Source organism: Hemicordylus capensis, chromosome 2, assembly GCF_027244095.1.
Source record: "Hemicordylus capensis ecotype Gifberg chromosome 2, rHemCap1.1.pri, whole genome shotgun sequence".
In the NCBI taxonomy this organism is placed as follows: Eukaryota; Metazoa; Chordata; class Lepidosauria; order Squamata; family Cordylidae; genus Hemicordylus; species Hemicordylus capensis.
Genome location: NC_069658.1, coordinates 244,829,661 through 244,841,489, shown reverse-complemented (window position 1 = coordinate 244,841,489; position 11,829 = coordinate 244,829,661). Strand labels below are relative to the sequence as shown.

The following is an 11,829-nucleotide window of genomic DNA, read 5'->3' as shown; positions in this document are numbered from 1 at the left end:
CGATATGTGAAAAAGCTCCTTATATGGGATTGGGTCAGAACGGAACAACTTTGGTCCTCCTTCAGATGTTGCCTACAACTCCCATCATGCATGACTACGTAGCTACTGTGACAGAGGATGGTGGGAGTTGTAGTCCAAATCTAGCTGGAAAGCCAAAGCATAAATTATTATGCCATTATGTCTTCCTTGTACTTCCCTTCTTGCCTTTTAGTTTGGGTGGTATAGTAAGTATTTAAATAAATAAATAAATGTTTATGGATATCCTGACAGCCTCTGCTACTAAGATTACGACAATGAAGAATATTTATACTGCTTTTTGACAAAACCTCCCAAACGGGTTTACATAGAAAAAGAAGAGAATAAGATTTATGACCCCAAAGGGCTTACCATCTAAAAAACAAACATAAGATAGATGCCAGGACCTGCCACTAGAGGGATGCTGTGCTGGGGTTGGATAGGGTCAGTTCCTCTCCCCCGGCTAAATAAAGAGAATCACCCCTTTGAAAAGGCACCTCTTTGCTCTGTTAGCAAGGGACTAGCAATGGTTGGAAACAGGTTTGTTACATGGGCCACTGGAACAAAGACCAAGAAAAATAATCCAACTTTATTAGTAAGCACAGAAAATACATTACAATACTGCTATTTAAAAGAACCTCTAAAAACAGCCAACATTTCTGTTCCACTGCAGAAGAATGCTCGGATGCCTCAGAAGATGATCGCTGCAATTACTCCATCAATGGGAAAAGCTTCAGATCACATTTCTCCCCCTTCTTAATCAAAGCACTTAAAAACATTGAGCCCAGCACAATAAAAGACACAATTAAAACCACCAGGGAGCTCCTCATTGAGATGCCACTTAAAAATGCTGGATCACAAGGCTCAGAAATGAAGAACACTCAAAGGACATAATTACATTGGGACAAACAGATTGTAATTTTGCCTGTGTGGATTTCTTGAAGTGAAAAGCAGTATGTGTTGTGACTGAAGCTCTTTCCGCACTCCAAATAGTTAAGTTTCCTCTTCGGTATGTATTGTATCCTGTTCATTAAGACAAGAATAATCATCAAAGCTCTTGCTAGAATGCAAGCATTTGTAAAAATATCTCTCTTCAAGTATTTCTTCATGTGCATGGTGGATTGATTAGTGACAGAAACTCTCTCCACCTTCCAAGCATTTCTAAGGTTTCTTCAATTTATGGGTTCTTTGATGTCTAATAAGATCAGTTTTCTGAGCAAAGCTTTTTCCACACTGGAAGCATGAATATGGTTTCTCCCCTGTGTGGGTTCTTTGATGTGCATTAAGATGATGTTTCCGAGCAAAGCTTTTCCCACAGTGTGAGCATGTGTAGGGCTTTTCTCCTGTGTGAGTTCTTTGATGTCTAGTAAGATCAGTTTGCTGAGCAAAGCTTTTCCCACAATGTGAGCATGAATAAGGTTTCTCCCCTGTGTGGGTTCTTTGATGTTCAGTAAGATGATCTTTACGAGCAAAGCTTTTTCCACACTGCAAGCATGAATATGGCTTTTCCCCTGTGTGGGATCCTGAATGGGCAATAAGTTTTCTGATTTGAGGAAATCTCTTCCCACACTCCAAGCATTTATATGGTTCCACTCCTTTATGAGTTCTTTGGTGTATAGTAAGCTTTAGATGCCTCCTGAAGGTCTTTCCACACACAGAACACCTATAGTGTGTCTCTCCTGTGTGGGTTCTTAGATGTCTAGTAAGCTGTGGGCACCTCCTAAAGGTTTTGTCACACACTGAACATCTATATCTTCTCTCTGTTCCGAGAAGCCTAGTAAGGTACCTCAAAACCTTCTCTTTTGTTGATGGCTGGGCTCTGGGGTCTTGCTTAGAAGTAGGCAAGAGTGCTTCAGGATCATTGCAGAGTGCAGACCCGTGAACGTAATGAGGGCCATCACCTGTTTCTTCTGACCTTTCCCCTATTGGGGGGCCTGTGGGGTTTTGGTCCTCCATTGATCCCCCTAAAAACCAAGCTGCAGACTACAGTCAGCCGCAGGATAAATGACAGGGGTCCAGACTGCTGTGTTGAGGCTCTTCATCTGGAAATGGGAAGAAGAGAATGAACATTGGTAGGCAAGTGACCACCAATATGCAGCGACAAATTTATTTATCAGTCAAATTTGTACACCCCTCCAAACTTTCATCTCTGGGCAGTTAGCAATAATATAAAACAAGTAAAAACATACACAAAATACTTAAAATAATTAAGGCAAACTAAAAATTAAAAATAGGTTAAAACTTAAAAATTTAAAAAGCTGGAAAAGCTTGGCTGAAGACGTGGGTTTTCAAGTGCTTTTTAATAATTGTCATTTTCAGATACCCTGAAGTGAAAACATCACTTCTGGTACCAACAGAAGAGGCAGCACCAGGAAGCTATCATAGAGCTGAATAATATATATAAAATTAATTATCTCCATTATGGGTCTACAGTCATTGGTGGTGGGGTATGGGCCTCCAATGAATTGCTTAGAGCCCCAGTCTCTTCAGCCAGGGCTGGTGTATTGATACTTTATCTTCACCTGTCCAATATTTGTTTACCCAGTAATATTTTCTGATGTACCAGAATATAATTTTCCATTACCCAGTCAGACTTCAGTATATAAGTATGGTTTTTGGAGGGGTAATGTTTTATGATTGATGAGACTGACATTTTTCAGAACCCATTTACATTTCAGTACTAGGGGAAGCTGTTCTGATGGCTAATGTTTGCTGATGTACTGTGCCATAATTTCCATTCTGTCAGATTTCAGTATTTTTCAATCATGCATCCTGAGGGTAAAGTGTGCCATTGAGTCAGTGTCAACTCCTGGTGTGTGGTTGTCCTTGGTAGAATACGGGAGGGGTTTACCATTGCCATCTCCCGTGCAGTACGAGATGATTGTTGGAAATGGAGTTCCAGTGCATCGACCTTTTACACCAACTCTCCTAATGACCACTAGGGGCATTGGGAGTAGAGATAATGAGTAAGGGTCTCCCTAACTGTTCTACCTGGTCTTGTGGTAGCAAGAGCTGGTCTTGTGGTAGGGAGCATGACTTGTCCCCTTAGCTAAGCAGGGTCCACCCTGGTTGCCTATGAAAGGGAGACTAAAAATGTGAGCACTGTAAGATATCTGGGAAGAGCAGGTTTCAAATTCCCTCCCTGGCTTCTCCAAGATAGGGCTGAGAGAGATTCCTGCCTGCAACCTTGGAGAAGCCACTACCAGTCTGTGAAGACGGAGGTAGATAGACCAATTCTCTGATCCAGTATATGGCAGCTTCCTATGTTACTACTCTATGACCCCTGATCTGACTCTTCCGCACTTCCTGGGCTGAGTCACAATCCTTCCTTTCCTCTTAGAGAACCGATGGAAACATCTGTCTCCCTCCTTACCTTTTCATTTCATGTAGTCCTTTAGATTAGGTTTAGGCTTTCCTATCCAAGTGTACTTATTATTATTATTATTTTGATTTCTATACCGCCCTTCCAAAAATGGCTCAGAGCAGATTACACAGAGAAATAACAAACAAATAAGATGGAACCCTGTCCACAAAGGGCTCACATTCTAAAGAGAAACGTAAGATAGACACCAGCAACAGTCACTGGAAGTACTGTGCTGGGGGTGGATAGGGCCACTTAACCAATAAATACTCAGTATTTAGTTCTACAAGGATCTCCATGTATTTTCGCTAAATAGCTGCAACAACTAAACCATCCTCTGCTACCTACTCTGTAACTGGAGTGTGTGCTCATTCCTTAGTGCTCTGCTGTTTTACCTACTGGTGGTAACAATTAACAACCCCCAACAATGATGCCTTTCCACATCTTCCTATATCGCTGCTGCCCAATATAAGTGTTTCCCATACCAGCGGGGATTCAAACCAGCTACCTCTGGCTTGCTAATCAAGTCATTTCCCCGCTGTGCCATTAGGTGGACTGGGCCATCATTTCCCATTGCTCTGTCAGGGTAAGGGCACTGGCTACAAATGGAGAGACTGAGCATGCTCTTTTCTTGCCGGTTCACCAGGCACTGCACAACACATGAAATTTGCCTTAACAAACACCACTGCAGTCTTTATCTCTTTGCATTTCAGAGTTATTTGGGTGCCAGTAACTGTGTGGCACAAGCCACAAAATCTAATTATTTTCTGTAGAAGATGGATTTGTTTCCTTACAAGCCTTTAGTGTTAGATGGTCTACATTTGTATTTGCTAAGTAATGAATGCCTAGCACTAGGCTACTAGCAGCCATTCTAACCAAAACCTGTAGAGGCTGCTTGGAGTTCCAAGACAAGTCTAAGAAATACATTATCAGGCTGCAACTCTTCTCTCTGTGTTTTGGGCCACCAAGGTGCTGCTTCTATCAAGCCTCCCACAAGAACATCCCCCACCCAAAATTTTAAATGCAGAAAGCAACAAGCCCTCCCTCTTTGTTCCCTTCCACTAGGGAAGTCTATTCCTCTCTCTACCTAGCACTATACCTCCTTCTCTAGGCAGGGATTCCCTGGTTGCTTCTTTTTGGAGAAGCAACTATTCACTTACACAAATTCCCACTGGAAACAGGAAGAGAGAACCACCAGGATACAGCCTCAGGGAAGGAAAAGCAGCACATCCAAGACTGGAGATGGGGAACCTATACAAAAGCACAGGCAAAGACTTACATGCTTCCATCCTCCACACTTTGCACTGGTTAAAAGGAGCCAGTTGTTTGTCATTTATGTTTGTTAAGGCTTGCAATGTGTTCTGGGAGTTGTAGTTCACGGCCAGAAGAAAGCACAGGTAGGTGGGAAACCTGGTTGGGGAAGTGAAACCATAAGAGTCAATGGTGCTGGTTTCCATTTGTTCTTCCCCACTGGTCAATCCTCTCCCTGGTTTTATTTGTATTCAACATGTGTTTCAGTTTTCATATATTTCTACATGCAAGGTTGTTTCTGCTACCAGTGTTGAATGCTTTGGCTCTTCCAACAGGTTACTTTTTTTAGCTTCTTTTGCTTTCTGGATTGACCTGCATGCAGAAAAGAATTCAAGCTTGCATGTGGAAGAGTTCTTAGGGGTGTCCCTTTTGTATTCATAGCACCATTTTTCATCTGTCCCAGGGCTTTGAGCACTGCTGGTTGGGTGTCTGTCTCGCCCTTTAAAAAAAAAAAAAATCTGTTACTGAACTTCACAGCATTCCTCACCTTCCCCTTCTAAGTTCTGTTGAGACTCCCTTAAAACAATATTTGATGTGGTCAATTGCTAGTTGCTGGTCAAGCACATCCCACCCATTCATTCCCTTTCGTTGACTTGGCAGCAATCCTATGCAGAGGCGTATCTAGGGAAAATAGCGCCTAGGGCAAGCACTGAAATTGCGCCCCCTGTCCAAACATCTGACACCCATCTTTCAGATAACTTTACTATAATATCAGCTAAAAAAATACAAGTCAAGCTCATTAATCTTTTAAAATTTCAAAAACTATTTAGCAGTGGACATAGCTAGACCAAAAAAATGCTGGAAAACTACAAATTTCGGTATGCTAGGGCTCATGAAATACCCAAATACTATGTGGAGGTGTACTTGGAAAACTAAACAGAAGTGCCTATCTAATTCTCTACTATGCATTGTAGCATCACTATTACATATTTTTTAAAAATAAATGGAGAATTTGGCTTTTCCCAGATACTCTGAAAATAATTAAAGGATATGCAGAGTAAACTGTGTAACTGCTTGGAATATATTCTAGTCTTTCAGAAAGACAGTTAAAATGAGAGAAAGAGAGCATCAATAAAATCCCAGTGGGCCTTAATACTAAGGATTTCACACTGATTCAAAGACAAACTCACCATTAATAGCCATAATATTAAGACATCACATTTAACTCACTTATCTTAAGAAGCAAAGTAAGAGCAAATGAATACAATCCTAGCTCATAAGCTTCAGCTCAGTATTCACTAGCCCTGATTCTCTGTACATAGTGCCAAACTGAATATGTGTACAGTGACATATTATATTAAATTATTTTTTAAAAACTTGTAGCCCCTTTGGGGGGCTTCCTATAGACCATGGGTGGGGGGTCTGCAAAGGTTACCCCCTCCCCCACTGGCCTCTAGGACCTCGCAGAGACCATTTGAGCATGTGCAGTGGCCATTTTTAAAAATAATTGGTTTTTTAAAAAATGGCTGTTGAAAACAAAATGGCCACCATGCATGCTCAAATGGCCTCTGTGAGGCCTGGCATGGCCTAGGGCCTCACAGGGGCCATTTGAGTATGTGCAGTGGCCATTTTGTTTTTGGTGGCCATTTTTTTAAAAAATAATTTTAAGAAATTGCGCCCCCCTTCAAGTGGTGCCCAGGGCACGTGCCCTGCCTGCCCTACCCTAGATACACCCCTGATCCTATGCACACTCTCCTGAGAGTAATACAATGAATCTTACTTCTGAGGAAATATGCATACAGTGTGCTGTTGAGACCAGGGGCATAGATAGGGGCCTGTGTTTGCCCCTCTCCCCACTGCCCCCTCCCCCGATTGAGGGTGATAATGGAGAAAATAGGGAGGGGTGGAGCTGGGGGTCCCCTGGAGCTGGGGGGGCCAGGTTCTTTGAACCCTTTCATATCATAGTAGTTGAGACCACCACTTTGTCACTTGGTAATATTGTGGGTTAAATTGCAGCTTTTTAACACAGGGAAGAATAAGCCATATAGTACAAGACTAACAGAGTGGTAAAGCAGTTCTTTAAGATGACGAGGTTTTTTTAAAAAAAAATACACCCCAAAACCTCTCTCTTCTATTCTTTCAGAGGATGGGATGAAAAATTCAGGCTTGAAATCTCTTTCAGAGTGCACTGTAGCGCACAACCATCAGGCAGATGGATGTTGGAGTTATTGTAAACAGGCGTGTAGGTATAATTGAGCAGATGGGTTCAAAGAACCCAGGCCCCCCAGCTCCTGAGGGCCCCCCAGCTCCACCTCTCCCTATTTTCTTCATTATTTATCTCACTCCAAGGGGCCACCGGGGAGAGGGGTAAGCACGGGCCCCCTCTCCCCTAGCTATGCCCCTGATGGTAAAGATAGCCCCTTAAGTTTGGGAGTACTTCTGGACCCAACCCTCTCTCTGGTACCTCAGGTGGAGGCGGTGGCCAGGAGTGTTTTCTATCAGCTTTGGCTGGTTTGCCAATTGCACCCTTTCCTAGAAGTGAGTGGCCTTAAGACAGTGGTTCACTTGCTGGTAACCTCCAGGCTTGACTACTGCAATGCACTATTCAAAGGGCTTAGACAGATTCATGATGGACAGGTCTATCAATGGCTACTAGCCTGGTGGCTGTGGGCCATCTCCAGACTCAGAGGCAACCAGGCTCAGAGGCATCAACACCAGTTACAGGGGAGCAATGGCAGGAGAGAGGGCATGCCTTCACCTCTTGCTTGTGGGCTCCCCAGAGGCACCTGGTGGGCCACTGTGTGAAACAGGATGCTGGACTAGATGGGCCTTGGGCCTGATCCAGCAGGGCTATTCTTATATTCTTTGTATGTCATCTGGAAACTGCAACTGGTGCAGAATGCTGTTGCCAAATTGGTCTCTGGGATGTCCTGTAGAGACCATATTACTCCAATTTGAAAAGATCTACACTGGATACCAATAGGTTTCCAGGCAAAATACAAAGTGCTGGTTATTACCTACAGTATAAAGCCCTTAATGGCTTGGACCCAGGGTATTAAAGAGAATGCCTTCTTCGGTATGGACCCAACCGCCTCTTAAGATCTTCAGAGGAGGTTCGTCTGAGGGTGCCACTGGCTCCTGTGGTGACAACTCAGAGGCGAGCCTTCTTTGTATTTGCCCAGGTACTGTGGAATGTACTTCCTGCAGAGATTTGAGCTGCTCCATCCCTGTTGGCTTTTAGGAAACAGCTGAAGTGAAGACACATCTCTTCAGCCAAGATTTTAAAATTTTTATTTTATTTTATGTATGTATGTATGTATTTAACTTGTATACTGCCCAAACTTTCATCTCTGGGCGGTTAACAATGACATTAAAACAATTAAAACAAATATAAAAGGTTAAAACAGTGTAACAATTTAAAAACAGCATAAAATTGAAACCTACAAATTTAAAAAGCTGAAAAAGCTTGGGTGAAGAGATGGGTCTTCAGATGTTTTTAAAAAATAGTCAGAGATGAGGAGGATCGTTTCTCAGCAGGGAGCGCATTCCACAATCTCGGGGCAGCAATCGAGAAGGCCCGTTTTCGTGTGGCTACCAGACGAGCTGGCGGTAACTGGAGACGGACCTCCTCAAGTGACCTCAATGGGCGGTGGGGCACATAATGAAGAAGACATTCTCTTAAATACCCAGGACCTAAGCTGTTTAGGGCTTTCTATAACTAGCACTTTGTATTCCGCCCGGAAACCTATTGGCAGCCAGTGTAGCTCCATCAACAGAGTAGTAATGTGTTCTCTCCGAGATGACCTGGAGACCAACCTGGCTGCCGTATTCTGAACGAACTGAAGTTTCCGGACTACGTACAAAGGCAGCCCCATGTAGAGCGCATTACAGAAGTCCAGTCTGGAGGTTACCAACAAATGTACCACTGTTTTGAGTTCATTGATCTCGAGAAACGGACACAGCTGACGTATCATCCAAAGCTGATAGAAAGCACCCCTGGCCACCGCCTCAACCTGAGAAACCAGGGAGAGGTGTGGATCCAGAAGTACTCCCAGAGTGCGAACCCATTCCTTTTGGGGAAGTGTGACCCCATTTAGAACAGGCAGATCAAAATCATCTCTGGAGTTCTGACCCCGCACAAAAAGTACCTCTGACTTATCTGGATTTATTGAGCAGTTCTTATGGTTTATTTATTTAAATTTGAACTTTTATATGTTTTAACCACGGCTGGATCAAGCTAGTGTGGAGCCTGTAGCATATGTTATGAAGGGGCCCCAACTTTTTAAAATGCAGATAAATATTGAAACATAAATTATTTACTTGCATAGTAAAGTAATTCAATTTTTTCATTTGCTATACAGCCAGATAATACGACAAATGTCTGACACTTCAGTAATACTATTACTTACATGTAGGTATGAATTTCAAATGTCAAAAGTAAGAAAACTAGAATTTAAATGTACCCTGTTCACGCACAGACTGATAGAGAGGTTGTATGGTGTATGGTTGAAAGTATATCATTTTTAGACACTTCCCCATCATTGAATACAATTGTTAGCATTTTTTTATGCCTTGACATTCCAAGCCCTGAGGCCAAGGGGTTCTTAGATGTCTAGTAAGGTGTGAGCACCTCCCCCAAGTTTTGTCACACACTATACCTTCTCTGTGCTCTGTGAAGTCTTTGCTGTCTAGTAAGGTACCACAAAATCCTTTCTTTTTTAGATGGGTAGGCTTTGGTGTCTTGCTTGGAAGTAGCCAGGTGTGCTTTAGGATCATTGCAGAGTGCAGCACCCTGGAGGTCATGACGGGCATCTCATGTTTCTTCTGATCCTTCCCCTATTGGTGGGCCTGTGGAGTTTTGATTCTCCATGTGTCACCTCACAAAAATAGCTGCAGACTATAGTTAGCCCCAGGATAAATGAGAGTGGTCCAGAATGGTGTGCTGAGGTTGCTCATCTGGAAATTTAAATGGAAGAGAATGAATATAGGTAGGCAAATTGACCTCCAATATGGGAGATATAAATCATTTTAGAAACCCTGAACAAATGCCACTTATACATCATGTATTTGAGTCAATAGCAGAGGAAGAGACGGGCAGGCAGTCCAGTGCAAATAAATAATGAGGGAAACCCCATTAAAAATCCATTCTGGTGCCAACAGTAGAGGCAGGGCCAAGAAGGTGTGATGGGGTTGAATAATATGTACAAAATTAATTATCTGCTTTGTGGGTCTACAGTCATTGGGCATCATTGGGGTGTGTGTGTGCATGGGGTATGGGCCCCCAATGAATTGCTTGGAGCCCCCAATCTCTTCTGCCCAGGGCTGGTGTAGTGAAGTTTTATCTTTGCCTGTCTGATTTATTTTATTTGAATAACCAGTAATATTTTCTGATGGACAAGAATATGGTTTTTCATTACCCAGTCAGATTCCAATACAGCAGTGAGGTTTTCAGATGGGTAATGTTTTATGTTGGACTAGACTGACATTATCCACACTTCAATACTAGGGGAAGCTTTTCTGATGGGTAGTGCTTGCTGAAGTACTGGACAATAATTTATCATGATTCTGTCAGGTGTCAGCATTTTTCAATAATGTATCCTGGGCAACTTGACCATAATTTGTCATTACTCTGTCAGGGTAATGGCACTGGCTAAAATGGAGAGGCTGAGCATGCTTTTTTTCTTGCCAGTTCTCCACACATTGCACAGCACTTGAAATTTGCCTTAACTAACTCTTTTGTAGTCTTTCCCTCTTTGAAATTCAGAGTTATTTGGGTGCCAAATAGCAGAAGCAACAACATGTAATACTTTTTGGCAGAATTTGGATTTGTTTCCTTAGGAGCCTTTGATGACAGACTTTGTCTAGAGGTGTGTTTATCAAGTATTTAATGCCTACCAGATGACATCTAGCTTCATATTTGCTTACCTTCTCAAAGAAGCCTGTGAAAGTTGCTTGGAGTTCCAAGATCAGATAGAAGTCTAGATAATCAGGCTGTAAATCCTTCTTGGTTTTGGGCCACTGAGGTGCTGCTTCTACAAAGCCTTGCCTTAGAAGGGGCTACCACAAGGACACTCCCCACCCCAGGATTTTAAATGCAGAAAGCAAAATGCTTTCTGCATTTCACCTCTTGTCTTGCCACTAGGGAAGTCTATTGCTCCATCTGCCTATTACTACTCCCCCCTCTCCAAGGGATTGCCTTGTTCTTTCTTTTCTCTTGGAAGAAGTAACAGCTTTTCACTTACCCAAATTCCATAGAATTAAGGGAGAGAGAATGATCAGGATCCAGCCCCAGGAAGGGAAAAAACAAGCAGCTTTTCCAAAGCAGGAGATGGGAAATCTATGAAAAAGCCCAGGGAATGACTTAAGTGCTTCCATCCTCTGCTATGCACAGGTTAAAAGGAGCCGGCTGTTTGTCTTTTCTATGAGGCTTGCAATGCTTTCTGGGAGTTGTAATTGAAAGCAAGAAGAAAACACAGGCAGTTAGGAAGCCCGGCTGGGGAAGTGAAATCAAGAGAGTCAAGGGTGGTTATTTCTATTTGCTCTTCCCCATTGAGCAGTACTCTTCCTGGGTTTTTTTTTTGGTATTTAATTTGTTTTTCAGTTTTCATATATTTCTACAAGTGAGGTTGTCTCTACCATAAGTGTTGAGTCTTCCAGACAGGTTACTTTTTTTGCACTTTTGTGGTTTTCTGGATTGACCTGCATGCAGGTGAGAAATAGAGCTTCCACACAGCACAGTTCTCAGGGGTTTCTTTTTTGTATTTATAGCAGTTTTCTATCCGGCCTAGGGCTTTGAGCATTGCCAGTTGGGTGTCTGTTTCTCCCCCTATCTCAAGCACCCAAATGTGAATGCCACTTAAAAAACAACAACATAAATTCTGTTTTTCATATATTTCCAGTTTACTGAGCTTTCACAGCATTCCTCCCTTCTCTTCTAAGTTTATTTATTTATTGTTCAATTTTTATACTGCCTTTCATAATGCGTCTCAAGGAAGTTCTCTTGAGGGTCCCAAGAAACAATGTTTGATGCAGTTGGAAGCATCTCTTGTTTCTCTGGAGGCGATTGCTAATTGTCATTCAAGCATTTCCCACCCAGTCATTCCCTTTTGTTGACTTGGCAGCAACATTATGCACACTTGTGGAATTCTCTGCCACAAGGTGTCGTAACAGACAGCAACCTGGATGGCTTTAAGAGGACTTAT

General features: G+C 42.6%; 1 protein-coding gene across 5 annotated transcripts; it reads right to left on the bottom strand.

Moving 5' to 3' along the window:
- Nucleotides 1-584: 584 nt before the first annotated feature.
- LOC128342698 (gastrula zinc finger protein XlCGF49.1-like) lies at nt 585-11,025 on the bottom strand. Of its 5 annotated transcripts, none has more exons than XM_053290438.1 (4): nt 10,870-11,025; nt 9,286-9,583; nt 4,537-5,126; nt 585-2,057 (listed from the first exon to the last, which is right to left on the bottom strand). In XM_053290438.1, the coding sequence occupies exon 4, from the start codon at nt 1,969-1,971 to the stop codon at nt 1,177-1,179; it is 795 nt and encodes a 264-aa protein (XP_053146413.1). In that variant the 5' UTR covers nt 1,972-2,057; nt 4,537-5,126; nt 9,286-9,583; nt 10,870-11,025; the 3' UTR covers nt 585-1,176. The 5 variants fall into 5 exon arrangements, with proteins under 5 accessions (XP_053146413.1, XP_053146417.1, XP_053146414.1 ...); XM_053290442.1 differs by having other exon boundaries at nt 4,656-5,126; XM_053290439.1 differs by having other exon boundaries at nt 4,537-4,786.
- Between the last annotated feature and the right edge of the window lie 804 nt (nt 11,026-11,829).